At 34.9% G+C, this 24,310-nt stretch overlaps 1 protein-coding gene and 1 pseudogene across 3 annotated transcripts in view; one reads left to right on the top strand and one right to left on the bottom strand.

Annotated features, from left to right (window-relative positions):
- Positions 1-885: 885 nt before the first annotated feature.
- The window catches only part of LOC306849155 (ras-specific guanine nucleotide-releasing factor RalGPS1-like), a 103,316-nt gene continuing 79,891 nt past the window's right edge, over positions 886-24,310 (top strand). For both annotated transcript variants that reach the window (XM_079384004.1, XM_079384005.1), the window contains exons 1-7: positions 886-1,205; positions 11,904-11,992; positions 13,145-13,278; positions 15,201-15,305; positions 16,224-16,274; positions 21,372-21,455; positions 23,241-23,330. In XM_079384004.1, coding sequence (XP_079240130.1) covers positions 13,222-13,278; positions 15,201-15,305; positions 16,224-16,274; positions 21,372-21,455; positions 23,241-23,330 — 387 coding nt within the window. In that variant the 5' untranslated portion in view covers positions 886-1,205; positions 11,904-11,992; positions 13,145-13,221. The remainder of the gene's footprint in view (positions 1,206-11,903; positions 11,993-13,144; positions 13,279-15,200; positions 15,306-16,223; positions 16,275-21,371; positions 21,456-23,240; positions 23,331-24,310) is intronic.
- Positions 5,965-6,716, bottom strand: LOC306849076 (annotated as a pseudogene). Its single transcript has 2 exons — positions 6,366-6,716; positions 5,965-6,264 (listed from the first exon to the last, which is right to left on the bottom strand). The product of its transcript is annotated as an uncharacterized misc_RNA (transcript).

Here is a 24,310-nt window from a genome sequence, read left to right on the forward strand (position 1 = left end):
TACAATACCGTGTCCTATAAACTGCTTTGACGTGACTTTTCAAGCAGAGCCATTTAAATCAAAGCCTGAACATGTCACTTTTGATGAAAAATCATCAATAATGTTTTGCTTTACCTGAAAATAAATAAACAATTCAAGTGAAAAGCAGTGCATTCATTATCACGTACAAAAATTAAACAGAATTTCAATATATTTACATTTAGGAGGGTTGTAGTACCACAAAACAAAGGATCATTAAAGTAAACGAAAACGATAACCATGAAAAATTTGGTTACTTATATAAATAAATAACTGACTGGCTGAAATAAATTAGTATAAAAAATTAATCTTTTTTTTTTTTTAGCTAGTTTAACCAGTAAAATAAATTAACAAAAATAGGCCCTAGACATATACAATATATACATTTAATACAGAAAATATAAAATAAAATAATTTAAATTAAAATATTATTAAAAATATAATAGTATCTGTGAACACTGAATTATAAGCTTTTATCTGTGCTAATACATATACAAAATACATGTCACTCTCTTCTAAATTATTATAGGCATAAAATCAGCAAACAAATTATATAAATAGACGCAATAAATAATAATAACAAAAACTGTTATAACAAAATCTTTTAAAAATAAAAATACCTCAGTTTATTCAAAAACGAAAAATGAGCACTACATTTCTTCAAAAGGAACATCAAAATTAAACAAACCTGTTACCCTGCACCCCTTTCCACACACATTTCCAACGCTGCGTACACAAAACAGGGAGACGTATACGCCGACAGTATTGACCTAATTAATGATTGGTCATTCAATTACGAGGGCGGAACCTGGTGTCCGCCCAGACACCACGCGATTGGTCAAATCATCTGTCAATCAAACGGTATGTGCACAACACTTCCTGATGTCGATGCCCAGCTGTTGGCAAATGACCCGCATCCGATAACGTCGTCTCTACCTACAGGACTGCCCTCACTGTTTCTCATCATACCTGCTCAAAACACGCTGCTTGCGAAGACGACGGCCATGTGCGGAGCGGAATAACCGAAATAGGCTTAGATTGCCCAGTGTAAGAGAGTGAATCCTTTCCAATTGGATTTTTTTTGTGTCGTTAAGGTCGTGCTGCAGTACAGCGACATAAGCTTTGCGTTGCGTGGCGCGTGCATCTCAACGGCGGGGACGAGTACAGTGGCATATTTTCATTGACAGGTGAGCTGAACTGTATCTGTACAGAGCATCAAGCGCAAATGAAAACAGCATAAGCAGGGATGGAGTTGCATCACGGGGGGTCGTCTGCCTCTACCCAGCTGGGTACCACACTGTCAGTGTGATGCATGGCGCCATTACATCTAAAACAGCGTGCATATGCAGGATACTCTGTCAGATGTTATGATACAATTTTGCTGTAAAGATACTGTTCTATTTAATGTCTTATGCAAACTGCTGGATGGAATAATAGATTTTTATGTGGTGGCTGATCGGTGTTCAGAAATATGCTCTGATAGTATTATTAAATCAGCCATTACAGATATGAGAGAGAGGTTCCATCTTTTTCAAAAGAGTGAGAATCTCAGCAATACTGTAACTGACAGGGTGGTGATGACAGACAGCTTAAAGCAATACACCCTTAAGCTGTTCTACATTGTACATCTGTTGATATCCATATTTGCTTATTTGTATTTTAGAGAGCTGCTTTTTTTTTGTTTGGGGATTTCGGAAGGAACCAGCCTTCTGTGTTTGTTTACGTGGCTGATGTTATGGCCTGGAGAGACTACCTTGACTTTGGAAAGCACCTGTGTTTATGTGTTACATTAGTTGCACTTTCACATTTTCATTGTGGAAAGTGCTGGGAGTCCAAGGTACATATTATACTTCTAGTTTATGTAAGTATGTTACATTTAGGATTATGGGTAAATTGTGATAAGTGATTCGCATCAATATAGGCGTTTATTCTTAGTAGAATATTACATTTACATCCAATTAAAGTTAGATTTTAAACTGAAATTGATTTGCTAACTGGTTATTTATTATTTTCTGGCATATATATAATTTATGAATTTTTTTTCTGGGGTCTCAACATCCCTGATACATTACAATAATATTAATACTTTTACATTTACTCTTTGCCAGCACCACAGATTAAATGATGTTCACACACCTATAACAATTTATACATTTTTTGGTTAATTTACTGATCTCAAGTGTGGCACATATGACTGTACCTTTTATATTTTTAATATAAAGAGGTCTTTGTTTTAAGCTTTTTTATAGGTTAATAAAAGATGTGTAATTACACGCTACAGCAGTGGTTCTTAACATTGTTGACTTGAGGGACCCCCACTGTCCAACACAATATTCGAAGTTCCCCTATATAATAGGCCTATATTTCTGCTTGTTTTCAACTTTTTTTTTTAGATTTCTAAGAATTAAGATTATTTTAATGTAATGACAACAACAATAATAGTCATCCTGTGGCCCTATTGGATACTATCATAACATTTATTGAAGAGTGAAGAAGCACCAAATTGTCAGTTTTGTAGCAGTTTTTGTAACTTGTCTGTAAAACGTATGTTTTTAGGTTGCCCAGATTTTAATTTCACGAAACAACTATTTTTATCAGGGCAGACTTTGATGGATCTATTTTGTAAGATGTACACTTTTACAGGTTTTATCACAACACAAGTGCATTTAAAGAATCTTTTATAGAGTTGCATATACAGATTTGTTTAGTCTTTTTTTTCCCCCAATAATGTTTTTTTTCTTCTATGCATTACTTTTAAAAATTTGTATTTATAATAATTATATTTTATATTATTGTATTGTATTGTTGAATGTTAAATTTGTATCTTCCATGTAATAGCATGTAAAGCTGATTTGGACATAAATTTAAGTACTGTACAACAACAACAACTGCGCCCCCCCATTGAAAATTTGCAATAGTAGGGCCGGCCTCATGGTTAGGAGCCTCTACACTACAGAAATGATTCTGTTTGTCAATAGAACAAAGTAGCCATCCAATTATTTATTCCAAGTTGTAAATATAATCTATAAAGTTATATTGAGGTTCAAAGACACAGTTTGTCCTGTAGGTTTTTATGTATCTATGCTATAGCTTTATACTAGTTTTATTATTAACATGTATAACTTCATTACATTTAATAATACTACAACTCTGTAGTTAATGTACACTCATATACTTATGAAACTGATTAATGTATTGGTATAAATATAAAAAATTCAAAATAAACTCAAAAACTACTTACCTGTTTAATGGCTTTAAGTGACATTAAAACATGCAGACTTGTTTTTTCTTTGCCTTTTAATTTCTTTGGCATCTCTTATTTATTGCAGTTAGTTCCCTCTCCTTTACTTATTTTTTTATTTATTTAACAACATTGACAATGCTATCTTCTCATCATATAGTGTTGCGTGACTGTGTTGTGTAATTTACCAGTGAAGTTAATTTACTTCTAGTATATGTAACATAGTAGATGTGTTCTGCCTTATCCTCCACATCATGTTTCTCAGTTGCTGTTTAGTGCTCCTGTATTCAACGTTTAGTATCGATGGCAAACCTTCAAGTGTGAGCTGGATCTGCTACATTATATTGTGTTGTTGTGTTGTGTGTTACGCCTCCGTGAAATCTGCGGTCTGCTGCAAGTGCTGATGAGAAAATCTGTTTCTGGAGCAACCTGTGTTTTCTGTTTGTTTGAGACCTTAGCTCCTTACCTGGAGCTCGAATGGAAAAGTATTAGCAATGACAAGGTCATGGGGACAGTTCCCAGGGAACAACAGATATTGATAAAACATATAACCTGAATGCACTGTAAGTCACTTTAGATAAAAGCATCTGTCATATGAAATAAATGTTGTATTATTGAGATCCATACAGAAAAAGAGAGATGTTCTCTGTAGTCAGGGACAAGAAACATTGCCAATGTTGAACATGTCGGACATCCAATGTGGCAGATTGTTGCCTGAAGACTGCTCTGCCCTCGTGTGTATAATATAAAAAATATGAACACATTACTGCTCTCAGTTGCCATAGTAACTATAGCTGTCTCAGCAGTGAGTGCTTCAGCTAAATCTGTATCTTAGATGAAATGGGGCAAAATCACAGTCTTTAGGGAACAAAATTGTTAGAAAAAACATTTCAGATATTAAAACTGCAATTGTTATTTCAGCTGTTTTGGGTAGTTTGGATGTGTTTTTAGTAGCCTAATACAGAAAAAGGTGGTTGATTTAAGGTTTTTTTTTTTTTTTTGTGGTCGATAAAGATAACTTTTTTTTACAGTGAGGTTATATATGTTAACTTTAGCTACTGCAATAAAAATGAATACTCCTGCACCATTTTTAATCTTGGTTAATGTTAATTGGTTTATATTAATAAAATATTAACATTAAAAAGTTATATAAATAATTTAACCATTAATAAAAGTGTATTTATAAACTACAGTAACATTGTTGTATTATTATGACATATTATATTATATGATCCTTTTCACATACTGTGATAAGTTTCCACATGTATTACTATTGTAAATCTAGCCATTTTTTTTTATATATAAAATTATTATTTTTTTAATTTTGTTATATTTTTAAAACTATACTTTGTGTTATATTACCTTGACATTAAATTTCAGAAAACTAATCAGTGCCTGGGCGTTTCTAACAACGTCTGAGGCAGTGACGTCACGTCTTTCTTGCTTCTATAAATCTACATATTGTTTCCTCCTTTGGAAAGTCATAGAAATGCTATCATGATTTTTATTTGCTTTTGCTTTTGGAGAAAATGGAAATACAAAAATATTTTTTGTGGCAGCTTATACCAGAAGTTTACCCAAATGACAACTTCTGCTTCTGAGAACCCTGCAGTTGTAAAAATGGTCTATTATATTATATTAGATTATATGAAAATTAGATTTTTGAGTACTAATTAATGTTTTGATACCTAATTATTGTAAAGGGTTACCATAAAGTTTGTATACAAGTTATTACAGTCATGGCCAAACATATCGGCACCCTTGGTAAATATGATCAAAGAAGACTGTGAAAATTAATCTGCATTGTTAATCCTTTTGATCTTTTATTTGAAAAAAATCACTAAAATCTAACCTTTCATTGGATAAGAATTTAAAATGGGGGGAAATATCATGAAATAAATGTTTTTTCTTTAATACACATTGGCCACAATTAACGCACCCTTTTATTCAATACTTTTTGAAACCTCAATTTGCCAGTTTAACAGCTCTAAATTTTCTCCTATAATGCCTGATGAGGTTAGACAACACCTGACAAGAGATCAGAGACCATTCCTTCATCCAGAATCACTCCAGATCCTTCAGATTCCCAGCTCCATGTTGGCTCAATTTTCACTGCTCTAGCTCTTTTCTTAAAGCCACTTCACTAATTTGTGAAGCTCAGTTATCTTTTGCTGCACATAAGAAATATATTCTTTGTTTTTTCTCATTGTGATGGATGATTAAGGGAATTTGGGCTTTGTTTTCCCTCCTATTTATATTTCTGTGAAACGGGAAGCCATGGCTGGAAAAGTTCATGTTCATAATCACCCTGGAGTGCTCAAAATTGTGAATATGAATGGGAATATACTTCAGGGGTGCCAATAATTGTGTCCAACGTGTATTTAAGAAAAACATTTTTCATAATGATATTTCCCCCCATATTAAGTTTTCATATTTTTCATTATCCAATGAAAGGTTAGATTTTTTGTGAATTTTTAAAATAAAAGATCAAAAGGATTAACAATACAGATGAATTTTCACAGCCGCCTTTGATCATATTTACCAAGGGTGCCGATATTTTTGGCCATGTTTATATATATATGTCAGTTTGAGAAATTATTTTTAAAAGCGAGATTTTTATTTTTGGCACTTAATTGCAAAGTAAAAACAGGACAAGGATTGTTGTGTCAGAGCATCTGTGCTGGTTGCTAGGCTTTCACAATCGTTTATAATTGTTCATCTGAGCTTGCCTTTGGTTTTAGGCCTAGATCTTTACACAGGCGATCCATCTTTTCCAGCTCACTGCTTATGCTCAGCACATCAGCTTTCATCATCAAAAATGCAGGAGCAATTTCAGTGGGAATTCTGTAGTTTCTCTCCACCACCAGTGAGAAGCCATCAGGCAGAGAGTACTTCACTGTGCTGGTCCTGGTCTAGCTGTCATACATCTGGATCCGGGCCAAGTTCAAGAAGTTCTTCATAGTCATACTTTTCTTTTCAGTGAGGTTCAGAGGGAGCTGGAGACACTTTTTTAGAGATGAAGAATGATGGAGCATGGGTCACTCGGTTCTGTGTATGTCAGAGATGCATCTGAGGATGTTCTCTGAACTTGGCTTTTCGGCATGACCTTCTCAGGACACTCACTGCTAGATGTTTCTCCAAAGGCAGCACCTGTTTCAGATTTTTCTTCATGTGACGAGTTGAGTATTTTGCTTTTCTTTTCTTCAGACTGTCCAGCTTCCAACGTTTTGGTGTCGTATGACTGAGCGTGATTAAGCTCTTGTTCTTCTGCCAGGATCAGTCCCCACTGGCCGTTATGCTGATTCAACCAGGTCTGTGTAGAATTCAATTGGAAGCTGTCACTATCGTAGTAGTACTTTACGTCTAAGGTTTCCCCCACACAGCGGGCGCCCATATCCTTGAGGCGATGCTCTGTGTTCTCTCCCAGCTCATACTCCAACTTTACTGGAACCCGCATGCTGTCTTCAAACACTTTAGCACTTTTATCCGCTCTCATAGTATTTAGAAACATCTGTTTGATTTCAGAATTTGTGTTTTAGTTTTAAATTTTATCTAGTGCCAATCAGAATCTGACATTTTTAATTGTATTTGTCAGACTGGCTTGAAATATGACGGTGTATGTGGAAAAACAGCAGTCAAGTTCAATTATCTAGAGGGGTCTCCAGCCTTTTTTACACCGCGGACCGGTTACAGTTTGTCGTCTTGTTGTTGTTGTTGTTGTGGATGGTCTTTAAAACAGGTCTATTCATTTATACTGTTATCAGCACATGTTGACGTATACTCGTCTCTTGTCTCTTTGAGAATATGCGCTGTTAATGCAGCGTTAGAAAATGTTTTTTTTACTTTCACTTTCTGTATGACTGAAGTTAAGATGTTCACCGGCATAACTATTGTGCAAAGTTTGCACGTTGCTTTTGTGATATCCATTGGCTCGCCTTCATGGTTTAAAACAGAAATATTTCCAGTATTGCGACGTAACTGCAACACCCCATGTATATGTATCTTAAACGCAGGGGTACATGAAAGAAGAATCAAATTGGTATGCCGCGCTGTCTGAAACACGTCTCTATGCTTTTGCTCGCTTCGGGTGTGTGTCAGTACAGCGCGCAAGTAACGAATTGAGTTCTGTTTCGTTGTTTCTTCTTGTGGTTTTAAATAGCTTGAACGTGTAAATTGACAAATTAATCTGCGAATCACACGCCGAACGGTGGGGTCTGGTCCGTATACCACGGATCAACTGCGATCCGTTTAAAGCCCTAGCCATGATATATCAGAGAAATCTTTTATTTACTAATTTAACATGAAATCGTCAAATTGCTACTCAATATCAATCGCATACAACGAAAATACAGAATAATAATTAGAAAAATCATTTACGCACAATAAATAATCTATACACATTTTCCCCAGAACTTTCTCGCGGCCCGGTCTAGAGGAATAATTACAGAGAAATAAACGGAACACATGAATTACATTTCTTATCTAATTTAAAACACTCTAGCATTTGACCAACAACTCAGAAAAAGAGACCCCACCATGATTCTTTGCTCTAGTTATTTTAGTCTTATACTTACAGTGGTGTGAAAAAGTGTTGGCCCCCTTCCTGATTTTTTATTTTTTTGCATGTCACACTTTAATGTTTCAGATCATCAAACAAATTTAAATATCAAAGATAACACAAGTAAACACAACATGCAGTTTTTGAATGAAGTTTTTTATTATGAAGGGAAAACAAAATCCAAACCCACATGGCCCTGTGTGAAAAAGTGCTTGCCCCCTAAACCTAATAACTGGTTGGGCCACCCTTAGCAGCAACAACTGCTATCAAGCGTTTGTGATAACTTGCAATGAGTCTGTTACAGCGCTGTGGAGGAAATTTGGCCCACTCATCTTGGCAGAATTGTTGTAATTCAGCCACATTGGAGGGTTTTCGAGCATGAACCACCTTTTTAAGGTCATGTCACAGCATCTCAATAGGATTCAGGTCAGGTCTTTGACTTGGCCACTCCAAAGTCTTTTTCTTCAGCCATTCAGAGGTGGATTTGCTGGTGTGTTTTGGATCATTGTCCTGCTGCAGAATCCAATTGCGCTTCAGCTTGAGGTCACGAACAGATGGCCGGACATTGTCCTTCAGGATTTTTTTGTAGACAGCTGAATTCATGGTTCCATTTATCACAGCAAGTCTTCCAGGTCCTGAAGCAGCAAAACAGCCCCAGACCATCACACTACCACCACCATATTTGACTGTTGGTATGATGTTCTTTTTCTGAAATGCCGTGTTACTTTTACGCCAGATGTAATGGGACACACGCCTTCCAAAAAGTTCAAATTTTGTCTCGTCAGTCCACAGATTATTTTCCCAAAAGTCTTGGGGCTCATCAAGATGTTTTCTGGCAAAACTTGAAATTTGACCAACCCCAAACAGCTAGTATTTGTCTAAAGTAATGGCATTAGGCATTGAAAAGCAAGCCATATAGACAAATACAGCCAAATAAACAAATGCAGTCCTGCCTGTGGACAGCAAACATGAGTGCTAACAGTATTGACTGAATTCTTCACACTCGATTACACTGGTTAAATGCTGCTGCTGCAGGTAAACAGTGAGTTTATCCGCGCCTCTGACTGGGATATTTAACTTTGATACAGTATAGAATAACATTTCATCTAACATTTCATTTTGTCGTGATTCGTCAGTTTTAGTCGACTAGTTGATTTTTAAAAATCGTCGACTTCATCGCATTTCACAGACGAGAATCCATAAAACACATTATTAGATTATTTTCCAAGGCTGCATAATATATTAAACCCATTTAAAAATCATGTGAATTCACAAACGCTATGATTTAATTAAATGATTATATGCATGCAGTTCTAATACAGTATATGCACTTTAATTATTTCCATGCGTGTAGGTTAAGCACGTGCGTCTCACAGCGGCTCCGGTCACAGTAGTTCAGCAGAAACTTATAATTTACATGTGAACTCCATCTCTGCCTGATGTTGTGAGTTTGGGTTTATTATAACGTTCATCTGGGAATGCAACGTGCACCATTTAATCAGATTTGTAGGTAAATAATTTATAAATCTACTCAAACACAGGAGAATACATCGCGATTTCAAAATAAGAGTTTACACGGATAGATGTCCACATATTCATTTAATCACAGTGGCTATAGCATTTCTGTCCTAAAGAAATGGCCAAATATTAAAGATCAAGTGGACATTTGAATTAAATGATGCTTGGTCAATATTAAACAAGGATTAGATCGCACAGTAATGTGTAAAAACAATCATCAGGCCTTAGGCGCCCCTGCAGGCCTTTGTTGTAATGCGTAATCTATATTAGCTCTATTGTTTATAATATATTATGTATTTTAACAGTTTTGTTCAATAAAACCATATGATTTCTTGCTTTTGATACTTTATTTGAACTAATTATTATTGCCTCATTGCTATTATATATGTATTTTAAGTAATTTTTAAAGGCTATTGTTCACGTACATCTATTTTTTGTAAAAATAAAATAATTATAATTATAGGGCCCTATGAAATCCATTTTATTTCCAAATTCAGTTTTTACCATTTACATTTTTCTATACTCTGTTTTAATGGTTTCATTTAAATTTTAATAATCAAAAGCATCTCAAATTATTTTTTTTTATTTTATTTTTTTTAGTTTTTTATTTATTTATTTATTTTCAGAAATACTGCTCATTTACATTTTTTTTTTTCTCCTAAAATTCTGGTAAATAATATTTCTGGTAAATACTCCATTAAAAAGTGTTTATTGATGATAATTGTATTATTATTAGACTAGAACACATGGATATGTTGTCATTCTCACACTATAATACTGAACTGTGATTTCAGTGATTTGGACTGAGAGGTGGACACTTGCTTCTTGAACTCTATGTTGTGCTTTAAAAAAAGGATTTCATAGAAATTTGGATTTCATTTGCTTCAATAAAACAGTTTAATCAAATATTCTTAAGTAAAATTGTTGAATTTTTTTTTTGTGGGAAATTAATCGATAAATTAGTCGATAGAGTATTCGAAATAAAAAGTCGTTAATTTCATCCATTTTAACAATTGTGTAATAAATTATTTATATATATATATATATATATATATATATATATATATATATATATATATATATATATATATATATATATATATATATATATATATATATATATATATATATATATATATATATATATATATATATATATATACTCACTCACTCACTCACTCACCGGCCACTTTATTAGGTACCTGTTCAATTGCTTGGTAACACAAATTGCTAATCAGCCAATCACATGGCAGCGACTCAATGCATTTAGGCATCTAGATGTAGTGAAGACGACTTGCTGAAGTTCAAACCGAGCATCAGAATGGGGAAGAAAGGGGATTTAAGTGATTTTGAACGTGGAATGGTTGTTGGTGCCAGACGGGCTGGTCTGAGTATTTCAAAAACTGCTGATCTACTGGGATTTTCACACACAACCATCTCTAGGGTTTACCGAGAATGGTCCGAAAAAGAGAAAATATCCAGTGAGCGGCAGTTGTGTGGATGAAAATGCCTTGTTGATGTCAGAGGAGAATGGGCAGACTGGTTAGAGATCATAGAAAGGCAACTGTAACTCAAATAACCACTCGTTACAACCAAGGTATGCAGAATACCATCTCTGAACGCACAACACGTCGAACCCTGAAGCAGATGGGCTACAGCAGCAGAAGACCACACCGGGTGCCGCTCCTGTCAGCTAAGAACAGGAAACGGAGGCTACAATTCGCACAGGCTCACCAAAATTGGACAATAGAAGATTGGAAAAATGTTGCCTGGTCTGATGAGTCTCGATTTCTGCTGCGACATTCAGATGGTAGGGTCAGAATTTGGTGTAAAGAACATGAAAGCATGGATCCATCTTTCCTTGTCTCAACGGTTCAGGCTGGTGGTGGTGGTGTAATGGTGTGGGGGTATTTTCTTGGCCCACTTTGGGCCCCTTAGTACAATTGAGCATCGTTTAAACACCACAGCCTACCGGAGTATTGTTGCTGACCATGTCCATCCCTTTATGACTACAGTGTACCCATCTTCTGATGGCTACTTCCAGCAGGATAATGCACCATGTCACAAAACTCAAATCATCTCAGACTGGTTTCTTGAACATGACAATGAGTTCACTTTACTCAAATGGCCTCCACAGTCACCAGATCTCAATCCAATAGAACACCTTTGGGATGTGGTGGAACGGGAGATTCACATCATGGATGTGCAGCCGACAAATCTGCAGCAACTGCGTGATGCTATCATGTCAATATGGACCAAAATCTCTGAGGAATGTTTCCAACACCTTGTTGAATCTATGCCACGGAGAATTAAGGCAGTTCTGAAGGCAAAAGGGGGTCCAACCCAGTACTAGTAAGGTGTACCTAATAAAGTGGCCAGTGAGTGTATATGTCATTGTGAAAATGGGGAAACCAACCTTAATGATTTGCCAATGATAAGGTTTGTGGTAGAGTCTGCCGTACAGCTACACCCTGATGATTGGTTTGTGTTTTAATCATAAAGTCAGAGTTTATTGAGATCATAATGATCATAATGTCTTCCTTCCGGTTATCTCTCTTTCTCTTTCAGTATTACTAAAGAACTGCCGCTTGGAATGGCCTTCACCAACCCTACCATGCAGATATTAGCCATGTGAAAGATCTGGAAAAACAAAATGGGTATGCAAAAATCTGTACTGTATTAACATATTATTGTTACTAGTTAGTTGTTGTACAAATAAATATTTGCTAATGGGGTCATATAATGAAATACCATTTTGAAATGTTATGTACTATGTGAAGTTTTAAAATTCTATTTTATTCAGGTGGACATGGCGAAGAAAAAAAACTTTGACTTTTTCATGCAGAAACAGTGACTAACATTAGACGCAGACCTCTGGGAAAATAAAAAATGTTTTTTTTATTTTTTATTTCAGTTTTATTTATTTTAGTACAGCAAGTAAAACATAAAATGCTGCTTTGGAAAGTAGCTGAAATACAATAAGTTTAAATTTGGTTTTATTTCAGTTAACATTTATTTTATTTAAGCATGTTTTTTATGGTTTATTTATTTAATTATTTACACGAATAATAACCCTGGGGTGATGAGTCATACTTGGGAAATTGCAACAAAAATAAATAAATAAAAATAATATGCAACATCTGCAAGTCTCCCATTGATTTGAACAGGCTATGATTTTAGCTTCTCCTGTTAATTTCAGAATACAGCTGGCCCTGTGCTTTTTTTGGTAATAGTAATACATTTGAGTGTTTCATTTTAAGGGCATATTTGTTTAACATTGTACAGTAAACAATGTTTGAAAATGTTAGATGGCCATTTACTATCAAACTGAAAATCTGGATCCTAAAGCACCACAGTTTTTGAAGGTAATAATCTGCAGTTATTCCCTCTGTTACTCATGCACTTCCATTCTGGACTGAATTAGGCCATGCACATTGAAATATTTAATTTAACAGTACATAGTAGAGTACATAGTATTTTCATGATATGGCTGTGATATGGATATGACTCGTTTGAACAAGAAATGGCTGGCTTGCAGAATGTAGGGCAAAAGCAGGAGTCATGTTGAGGGGAGAGATGCTGCATTTATAGTGAAGACCTCCCTCTGCTGGCAATATTATGCATTTCTCCTCAGTATGAGTAGATCCCAAATACAGCAGCACAGTAATGACGATAATAAAAATATAATATTTTATTTGAAGTCATAATTTCTATTTAATAGGCTTAATAAAACCATTTTTTTTCTAAGTTGCCAAATACGCCAATTTTGGCATAAAATAAGGTGTAATGTGTGTGCTTGTATGTTCAAGGGATGGCTGAGAGGTCATGTGTGGCGGAGAGCAGCTGAGGTCGGCTGTGATCTGGGTCTTCTCTTCTGACTGAGAGCATGTACAGGAGGAATGGACTCCCTGCCAGCGTCAGCATCACGTCCCGCCACACACAGGTACTAAAACACATCCTATTTGTTCCCATTTGCCATGGATTCATCTTTTATTTTATTTTGTTTTATTGTATTGTATTTGATTTTGTATTGTATTTCCAGAATTGAGATTGGTAAATACGGAAAATCAGCTGAAGCATCAGCATTGAACTGTGTGTAATGGATTATAAATGAGAGATTTATTGCAGCTGATTATTATAGCCTCAGTGGTGCGTGTGATTGCTCAGAAGCTGATTGGGGTCGCTGTTGAGTCTGAACTGAATGTTGTGTACGGCATCCAAGTTAGATCACATGATATTGGCTTGCTGAGGGGAATCGGATCAGATCAGATCAGAGAAATGGCAGCTTGTTGGCCCATCAGTGCTGATCAGTTCAAACACACACTGGCAGGATGCTGCTCCGGGGGCACAGTGTTATGTCATTGACATACAGAGTGACCTTGAACTCACAGATAGTTCAGAAGATGTGACGCATTGTGTTTTCCAGTTATAGGTTCAAAACGTTTTAACTAAATTTTATTTTTTGCCAATTATTTATGGAATGAGAATTTTTTCAGCATTGATTGTTTAAATTTATAAAGCAAACTAAGACCTATATTTTGTAAGAGGGGTTGGTCTGCATAGGGACAGAAGACATACTAAAAGATCTTTCAACACTGTTTTCACATTGATGGTGTCCAAATGAAACTGCCAGTTAGGAGTTTAATTGCAGCAGCAATACATATTGCCTCATTTGTCTTAGTGGCTATTTAGTTTATTTGGAAATAATATGTGAGTTTATGGTTGGCTCAGTCTTATAGGCTCTGTATTTAACAATGATGACCTTCAGTTGATGTATTTTAAGTCAACACATTACTGTTGTTAAAACACATGGGAGCATAGAAAAAGGCCAAAGAAATTGGGATATTGGCGATCATGAATATTTATATAAAAAAAAAAGTCAGGTCTTGCTTAAAGATTCAGCAGAGAAACCATTTATGTTCTAAAAGTGAAATGTGCTTATAATGTGTAACTTTATAGAACAAGAAAAATGATTTTGGATTGAGAGAGAAATGATTTCACGGCCTACCCATGAGACCTTCCACTCTTACATTAAGGTTTGATAATTAATACCTGTTGGAAAAGCTGAATTTTCAGCATCAGTACTCCAGTCTTTAGTATCACATGATCCTTCAGTAACCATTCTAATATGTTGATTTGTTTTCAAGAAACAATTCAGATTATTATCAATGTTGATGAATAAAACGAACCATATTTATTTGAAATGGCAATCTTTAGTAACATAATAAAATTCTTGACTGTCACTTTTGATCAATGTAATGCAGCCTTGCTGAAAAAAAGTATTAATTTCTTAAAAAAAAAAAAAAATGATAATCTTATTTTACTGACTTAAAATCCTTGAACGGTAGTGTACACATTGAATCGTAATAATCTGAAATGAAGGCATGAACGAATCTTCCAGCAATTAAGGGTTCGCACAGAGCAGATAAGACATTGAGAAGATAAGAATGAGATTCTGCATCAGTACGGATATTACACTGGATGGAATGGGGGAACTTCAAAGGGGATCTGTCAGGATAATTTGCTGAGAAGAAACTGTTCTTTTCATAGTGACTGCATCCTTCCTTCTCTGGCCTTTGTTATGTGGTCTATTTTTGTCTGGCTTCAATTACAATATGTGCTGGATTGGCACATTGCCTGTTATTAAAGTGATTTGGTTGCATTCTGATCCATTTTTACCATCTGTGCTGAATAATCAAATGGAATGATGTAATTCAAATGGACAATGGTAATTAAACTGATTAAATGTCCACAGGAAGAGTGCAACTGGCCATCGCTCTTTGCCCATATGGATTTTATAGGTGTTTAAAATATCAACTCTGATATTTTGTTTGTATCCTAACTGTCTTCTTCCTGTGTCTGCAGGACAGCAGTAGTTCAGAGTCCCTGGATGGACGGAGTTTGGACTCTGCCAAGAGCTTTGACGCAGTGGTGTTTGACATGCTCAAAGTGACACCCGAGGAGTTTGCTGTAAGTTTAAAAATGCTCCAGTGCTCCAGAGGCAAAATGTGACACTGCATTTTTTTTTTTTTTTTTTATATGAAGATGTTGATGCAAGTTCAAATTGCTCCAGTTGTGTAAATGGCCACTAGTTGTGATGAAAGCCTTACAAGTTTTAGTTTGATTGACACACACAACAAATATTAGAGGGGAAGTTTATCAGTTAATAGAAGCATAAACTTCAGACTTTTTCTCACACAAAACTTGTCTCTTTTGAATTAAAAATCTAATTTAAAAATCACGAGATGGTATGAGGTTTGTAACATTAGTTCATATGCATCACTGTTAAGTAAAATGTGCACAATGGCCTAGTTATGAAATTTCATATTTCCATCTCACAAATTTAATATGCCAGCTCAAGGGAAGCATTTAATTACCCATTCATTAGATATGGCTCTTTTTATATTTATAGAAACCCACTATGCTCCATTAAAGATGCATTAAGTAACTTCTTCCACTGTAAAAAAACCCCCAAAAAACTTTCACCCCACAAGAAATCAATATTACTTTTGTAAAGTATAGTTAATACTCCTAGAAACAAAAATTACATATAAAGAAAATTACTTACCGCACCTTTAAAGTGCCCCATTTAAATATGTTAATGTAATAGTTCGCCCAAAAATTGTCATTATTTACTTTTTCCCCATACATTGAATTGAAAGCAAATGGTGACCACAGTTGATAATGGTCTCTATCTGGTTTCATTATATGGAAAAGAGCAGCTTGAACATCCTGCTAAACATCTCATTTTGTGTCCTATGCATGAAAGAACATCATGCAGGTTTGGAATGACATAGGGTTATTAAATGATGATTTTTGAGTGACCTGTCATTTTTTTTAAGCTTGAAATACTCCTTTAAGCATTTAACCCTAGCTTTTATTTTGCAGAGTCAGATCACTTTGATGGATGCTCCTGTATTCAAAGCGATACAGCCTGAGGTGAGACACATTTCCATGGCAACTAAATACACATCCTCTGTCTCAAGCCACACAGAAACCCACAGCTGTGGACTGATCTCATGTGCTCTCTGGTGCTACAGATTAGTGTGACGTGGCACTATAGCAGTGCATTAATGACACACACACATACACATATTATATATATATATATATATATATATATATATATATATATATATAATATATACACACATACATACATACACACACACACACACACACAGACCACGGTACCCACAGCATCTAACTCCACGTTCTTCCATTACTTTAACCAGAGCCTCTGCTCTGAGTTACAGAGCCCTCAGTACTTTCCTTAATTAATGTTTTATGTGAAGACGACAATGGAAAGGCGCTCATAACAGATATGGTAGATTTGGACAAGGATCAGTGAGAATTGCTGAGTTTTTCCACTGATAATGAAAACAGGTCTTCCGAGGCATTTTGCAGTTTATTGTAGGTTTTGTGTAGACTTTTGTGGTTATGTTAGCTGTTATCCAGATCTTGCACAAGTGTTTAGTTTTGATGTGATCTTGCCGTGATCAAAAGATGGTTGTCTGGCAGGATCAGGAACCTATATATCAAAGAGAGAGGCACTGTCAATATAATATGAAGCAAATAATAAAGATGATTTATGGTTGAACTGATTTCATCACATGGCCAAAGACACATTAATCAAATGAAAAGAATATATAACATGAAAAATGGGAAAATTATGACAGTTTTGTCTCACATTTTAGGGTTAATATGTGTGGTGAGAGAACCATTTCGGTGTCCCCATTTTATCATGAAGAAATATTAGCCAGGCTTCTTCCAGGTCTCTCCAGACATTCTACCCAGTGATGGCGTAATGCTTGAGCAGAGAATTGTTTGGCAGTCTGTTTGGCAATTACTCCTAACCAAGCTACTTTTCTTAAGGCTTCACGTCTGGAATTGTTTGATTCCATTCATGGTGACCTTGGTGTGAATCGCTGGCTTTTTTCAAAGAGTTGAGCAAATCAATCTTTACATTTAGTAAGAGTCAGGATTGTTTGAACTTTATCCTGAGTATATGAGAGCATAAGTCAAGTGAGTGCCATTATGATGATGTCCATTGACCTACATCTTTGCGTGAGCTGTGTGCACTAATGAGTCGGTGTGGATTTGAGGTCACTTTCTGTTGGAATCATTTCTCACTGACAGCCACAGACATTCTAGATAGGATTTGTTTAAAAAGGCCATGGGCTTATTGTTATTTATTAATTTTCCGCGTGGCAGCATTAATAATTAGCATTATGAGAGTTTCAACCATTGCTGTGTGATTGATTCTTGTGAACCTAGCCAACGGTTTGGGGTGTTAACAATTTGGATTTCCGAGTTTTAGCACTTAGCATGAATAAAGGACAAAATGGGGCCTGAAAATTCAGTGCAAGAAGGTGCTTAATCAAAATCAGATTTATTTTATATATTTAATTATACACTACCATTTAAAAGTTTATAGGGAGTAAGACTTTTTTTGGGAAGAAATTATTCAGCAGGGTTGCATTAAATTTATTGAAAGGAACAGTAAATGTAACTGAAAATTAAATTTTAAATAAATGTTGTTCTTTTGAACTTTCTATCCATAAAATAATTTGTATCACAGTTTCTACAAAAATATTAAGCAGGACAATTGTTTTCAACACTAAATCAGCCTATTAGAATGATTTCTGACACTGAAGACTGAAGTAATAACTGCTGAAAATTCAGCTATGCCATCACAGGAATAAATAACAGTTTAAAGAAAAGAGTGATTTTGAATTATAATAATATTGATATAATAAAACAGTTTTAACTTTTATTTTTTAATCATAGAAATGAAGCCTTGGTGAGCAAAAGAGATTTCTTTCAATAACATAAAAAAAACACTAAAAATAAAAATGAACAAATTTAAATGTAAAACAACAACAAAACAGTAAGTAGCATGTTTACATGCGCACTAACATAGTTGTATAATGTATCCCAAATTAAGCTAACTAATAGCTAAGTTGTGGCACTGTGTGCTGGTTTGTAGTTTTTCATCAACAAAGAAAACAATTTGTTTGATAATATTTTTATAATAATGTTGGTAGCTGGGTTTAAAGGTTGAGTTTGACAGATGCTGGTCAGTGGTAATAATATACTCAGAATATTCCAGTCTTGCTTCTTGGGTGTCACAATTAAAAATAATAAATAAATAAATGATAATGAGGGAAAATTATGTATTAACAGGATTAAGTATTTAATACTGTTATTGCTCTTCACCCGAAATATCTAAGTAAAAGGATATATCTTTCAAACTGCAAAAAGGCAATGCAGTTAGGCCCTTGTGTAGGTGTTTGACATTCTAAAACATTAATCAATTCTAGGTTTAGGAAACAGCAGAGAAGTATTTTACTATTTCCTCCCCTGGAGTCTCTTTAGTCACAGGCGAAAATTGGTTTTCTCTACAACTGACAGTGCTGTCATGTTTATCTGCTTGTACTTAAGGTGTTGCCAATGGTTTTATTGCTAAAAATGTCAGTTTTTGACTCAGAGCTATTTTAATTGGTGTTGAGGGAAATTTTTTGTGGAGCATGAACTTGTTTTATGTCAAGATAAATCTTCCATCCTTATTCCTTTTAGACATGTTTGCATCTCAGCAACTCTGCGCACATAAATTGTTCAGCTGATAGATTTTATAAAAAGTAGCAAAACATCTACCGTGGTATTCCTTCGCTGAAGAAGATTAGCGTGTGAAACACATTAAATTAATTTGCTTACAGCAGAAGTTCCCACTGGAAAAGAGCTCATTTTAAAAATGCTGAGTTTGATCTCCTCGGCCACTAATTCAGGATTCGCTCATTACACTCAGTCTTTCCAACCCTGACATATTTGACAATGAAAGTGGGCTTGTTATTGTTGAGCCCTTTGCCTGTAAGTTTCACTGGGCTGTGGAAACACTAGTATAAGTACATTTTTGTGTTTGACCACATGCACATACATTCATTCAGCTGCATGCTTCAGGGATTATTGCAGATTCTAAAAGGAGATGTTCGTGGAGTTGACACGGGCAACTGGATTAATAGATTTCAGATGTACGTTGGTTCTATAACAACTGCTAAATTGTTAGTGCTGTGTGAGTAATGTAAGCAGACAGTGTCTCTTTGCATAAAGTGCTGTGTTGTACAGTTGTTTTTGGCTACAGACATTTTGCAGAAATTATATAGAGTCAGAATAAAAGATAAAATGTGAAAGTTTGTAGGCTTTTGTCATGTGGAATCAAATTATATTTGATCTTTTGAGATAGACAACTATAAAACGTACTGTAACTTTCGGAAGTCAAAACCAAAAATAATAGTGATATGAAAGTAAAATGAAGCATATTGCTTAAACCTTGTGCTGAAGTTTCTGAAGTTTGATTTTAAGAAGGGGCCTGATCATTTCAGTCACATTTCATTGAGTTAAGTAAAGAAAGGATCAGTTAAAAAGGTATATTGCATGAATGGTGTTGTTAAAACATCTGCCTGCAGGAGAAACTGGAGCATGCTAACCAACCAAACCTTGACCCATTCAGTGCTGCAGCTCATTTCACATGCACAAGGGTTTTTCTTAACAGGCCAACACACACACACACACACACACACAGTCTTAGGGTCAGAAAGAAAGGTGGAAAAAAAAATGAAATATGACTCTCTTGTGTGCCAAAAAAAAAATGTATAACCCCCTTTAAACTGAAATTATGAATTATTAAAACAGTTTGGAGTCTAAGATTTTTTTTATTTTTAAGTATCTTATGCACATCAAGGCTGAATTTAATCAAAATACAAGACATTTAATACATTTAATACATCCTTGCTGAATAAAAGTATTATTTTCTTTTAAAAAATAAAACCTTACTGACCTCAAACGTTTGAATGGTAGTGTAAAACCAAACAAGTCCTCTTACATTATAGCTATGCTGTGTCCCTGACGAAATGTGTGGCTTAAAGTGATGACTAAGCAAACAGACCTAAAGTATTTTGGTAAGGTACTGTACCCAGACTGAGCTGCTTATTCGCATGGAAACTCCACTCCACTCAGTCCATGTGGAAACTGAAATGCTTTTGAATGTTTCCATCTGCTTTTAGTCTGCACAATACTATAAAAGTGTTAGTATTCATAGCTCTGTGAACCTGAGGAGGCTTAGAACCATATAAAGTCCCCATGCAAAGCTGTTCTGCCGATGAGATGAAAGCAACAGATGTGTTGTTTGTTCTGTGCATACTTTTCTCCAATACAAGGATGATATATTTACACTACTATAGGTCAATAACAAATATAGTATAGTAAAATATGTAGTATTTCTCCGTAGTGGAAACTATTGTGGCGCTTCAAGTGTTGTGGGTATTTTATTTGACTTTTTATGCTCTTACTTGGACAGTGTAGCTGTGGTCAGTTTATTCAACTTCATGAATGAAGGAATGGTGTAAGGCATGTGTAATAAAGAGCCGTTCAATGTGATTTAATTAATATCCGAGTACACTACTATTGAAAAGTTAAAGAAATTAGTACTATTATTTAGCAAATGCCTTTGATCAAAAGTGACAGTAAAATATTAATGCTGTTTATTTTATATTCATTATATACAAAAATATTTAGCAGCAGCAATATTTAACAAGAAATGTTTCCTACACCGTAAATCCGCATAGAATTAATAGATTTCTGAAGGATCATGTGGTACTGAAGACTGGAGTAATGATGCTGAAAATTCACAAGAAAAAAAAATACATTTTAAAATACAGTAGTCAACATTTGAAGTGGATCAAAAGTTGTCCTAAAACCTAAAGCCAAAATGCGTTCTTGTCTTAGGAAAACGTGAATTCTTTTGATCCGCTTAAAATGTTGACTACTGTATATTCAAATGTCATTTTAAATTATAATACTACTTCACAAATTCAAAAATGCAATCTTTGTTGTAAACAAAATAAATGTAAACTTTTTTCAAATATATATTACAAAAACAACTTTTTAATGGTAGTGTAGATAAAATGCAAACATTAGACTTAAGTATTACACTTAAAAACACTGTTGAAAAGTTGAATTGACTATTTGGTTGTTTAGGAGCTGGCGAGCTGTGGATGGAACAAGAAGGAGAAGCATAGCCTTTCACCCAACGTTGTGGCCTTCACACGGAGATTTAACCAGGTGAGCAATAATGTGCTAGTCAGTGTAGCCTACAGGTACACTTTAAGATCATTTATTAAAAGTTTTATTCTGTTCCAGTGTTTATTGTTTGCTAAACTTATAACTTGTCTTAAATTGACAGCTGGTGCCATGAGCTAAAAACTAAAAGTCTTGCTACATGTGTAATTCTGATTTAAAGAATTTTTTTATTTTAAGAGTTTTTTTTTTTATTTTTTAGATGATTAATATTGCTAATTTACTTAGTTTCCTGATGTATTCGTAATTTCAGTAAAATCTAAGTTTTGTTTCCTTATATACTATAGCAGTCTAAGAGACCGTTTCATAACAGTGTAATTTTTTCAGGCTTTGAGACCTAAGTCCACTAGCACCACCAGAAATAACTCCTATAATAGAGGTCAATGGATGTTATTATACCGAAAGAGGAGCATTGACACTGTGTTTTAGTATCATATACACAAGCAAATGCATTGCTAGTTTGACAACTGGTGAGCTAGAAACCTCACTATATAGCTGATAAAGTAGATTTTATGTATACTATTTTAGACCCTGCCATTTAAGCTCTGTGTTTAGCACAAGTCTATTAGTGTGAAACAGAAGTCTGTTAGGTGTCCACTTATACAAGCTCAAATGGATGATGCATCTTGTTTCAAATCACTTGAAATTTGTGTTTTTACTGGATATTACAGTTTTTGTAGCACAAACAGGTGCCTCATATAGACATAATGCTGGTCCATTTAGCTATTTTATCCAACAGCTGTATTAACTCCTTTAGATAAACGAATACACTGCACTGGACACATCCAACAAAAATGGCTTTTTCTCCCATTTTTACAGACTAATGCCGGCCACTCTTCTTTTTCTACTTCAGTTTTGCATTATTTTTTATATGTGGCATTAAAGGCATTTGAAAGTGTCCATGAAGTATATAATAAATAGTACTTACACATACAGAACTGATGTTTTACGACAGTGGATTGTAAACTTTCAGACAAAGCACCACTTTTGACAAATGAAAACAACATCCAAGTAGCACCTACTCAGAATAATGTTCCTTGAGTCCTTGCATCCTCTTCCTGCACACCACACACACATCCTTACACACATTATAATGACCTGACCAATTCATCAATTCTCACGATTTTACTGAAAATGCACAACACTTTCTTTATCCCCATTTCTGAAAATACGCCTATAAATATCTGCTTACAAAGGTCCGTATGCAGTAGGAATGATTATGATTTTTATTTAAATGGCATTTCATTTTGGCAGAGCTTAAATGTCTTTGCATGTTGATGTAAGTGGTCATTTGAGGTCTGCAATTACACTTGCCATTTCGGGTTTTTTAATGTCATAATCAACAACCAATTTCTTGTATTTCCAGAGTGAAAAAAGGAAAGATTCCGTTTTGCTGCTTAGGTTCATTTGACTTGTGTTCTGGCACTTTTTTTTTTTAAGCCTGTGAATAAGAGAAAATTATCTTTCTGAAAACTGTTTTTCAGACAGTTTTTCTCATAATTTGATTATTTCCGGTATTTTTAGGAATGTATTAAAGTTTTATTTTGAGAACCGTGTGTGCTGCACATTTTGATTCATTGTTGCTGAGAACTTTTGTTTTTTGTCATCACAGCAATTACAAAACATATAGCCATAAATTATATGTGTTCTTGTAGTTTTACATTTTTTGAATCCTAACTTTAAATCTAAAGTCTTATTCTGCAGAGAAAACCATGATAGTGGTGCATTGTGGGACTCATTTAATTCACTTACTATATTTTCTTCTCTTAGGTCAGTTTCTGGGCAGTGAGGGAGATATTGACGGCTCAAACATTGAAAATCCGAGCAGAAATATTGGGCCACTTCATCAAAATTGCCAAGGTGAGACATTCTTTGGTTTTCGCTGTTCCTTCAGCCAGCGCAGCTTGGTTCCTTTATTTATCGTTAGTTATTTTTTCTTTGTCAGTGTTGCCATGACAGCAGAAATATAAGTGACCCTATAAGTTCAAGTTCAGTAATTTATTATTATTTATATTCACATATAAATTGCGTTTGGTATCAGTAATTGTCCTTGGCACTAGCATTACCATAACTGATGGTGTTTTATTAGAAATTCAAGCAAGACAGGTTTTCATGGGCACTTTCAAGAATTTTCCTTTAACAATGGACAATTTTAATGACGTTATACAAGTCTTGATGGAGTAAAGCCTTCTGTTTTAAGTCAGTGAGTATGGGTAGAGACATTGCACAGGAGTGGTGAGTGTTTATGGCATGAAATGAGGATGAGAACATCATACAAATGGCTTCATCTGACTGTGATCCATCTCAGACTCTTAGTTTAAACAGCCTGCAATATATCAGTTTTTCGTCTGCCTCATTTGTGTTCAAACATTTAAATCACAAGAAAATGGAATCCATTATATTTCTGAATTATCTTCAAATGGCGATAGTAAACAACACGTGTAGAATATAAAAAGCCCTTCTAGTGTCAAAAATGTCCTGATTTTTATTTTTTTTAATTGAGCTTTAATTTTATACCTTTTTAAAAATTATTATTTTTTAAACGATACTTCAAAAGTTTTCCAAACAATCATGCAGTTATTTAGATGCTTTTCTTGTCGTTCGTGCCAACAGTCTCACACACACACACACACACACAGAGAGAGCCACAGGCTGCTGTGAATTCAATCAGTCTACATGCTCTCCTGAAGCTCAATGTACCATGACACAGGAAAACCCACTGAATGACTCCTTATGGTTGAACACTCACCCTGCTCTACCTGCCAACCCTGAAAGAGCTGTGTAGCCTGCTACCGGCAGACATGCCCCAGTAAGACTGAGTGGGCTACGCTAACAGTTAT

The sequence above is a fragment of the Barbus barbus genome, assembly GCF_936440315.1.
Source record: "Barbus barbus genome assembly, chromosome: 29".
In the NCBI taxonomy this organism is placed as follows: domain Eukaryota; kingdom Metazoa; phylum Chordata; class Actinopteri; order Cypriniformes; family Cyprinidae; genus Barbus; species Barbus barbus.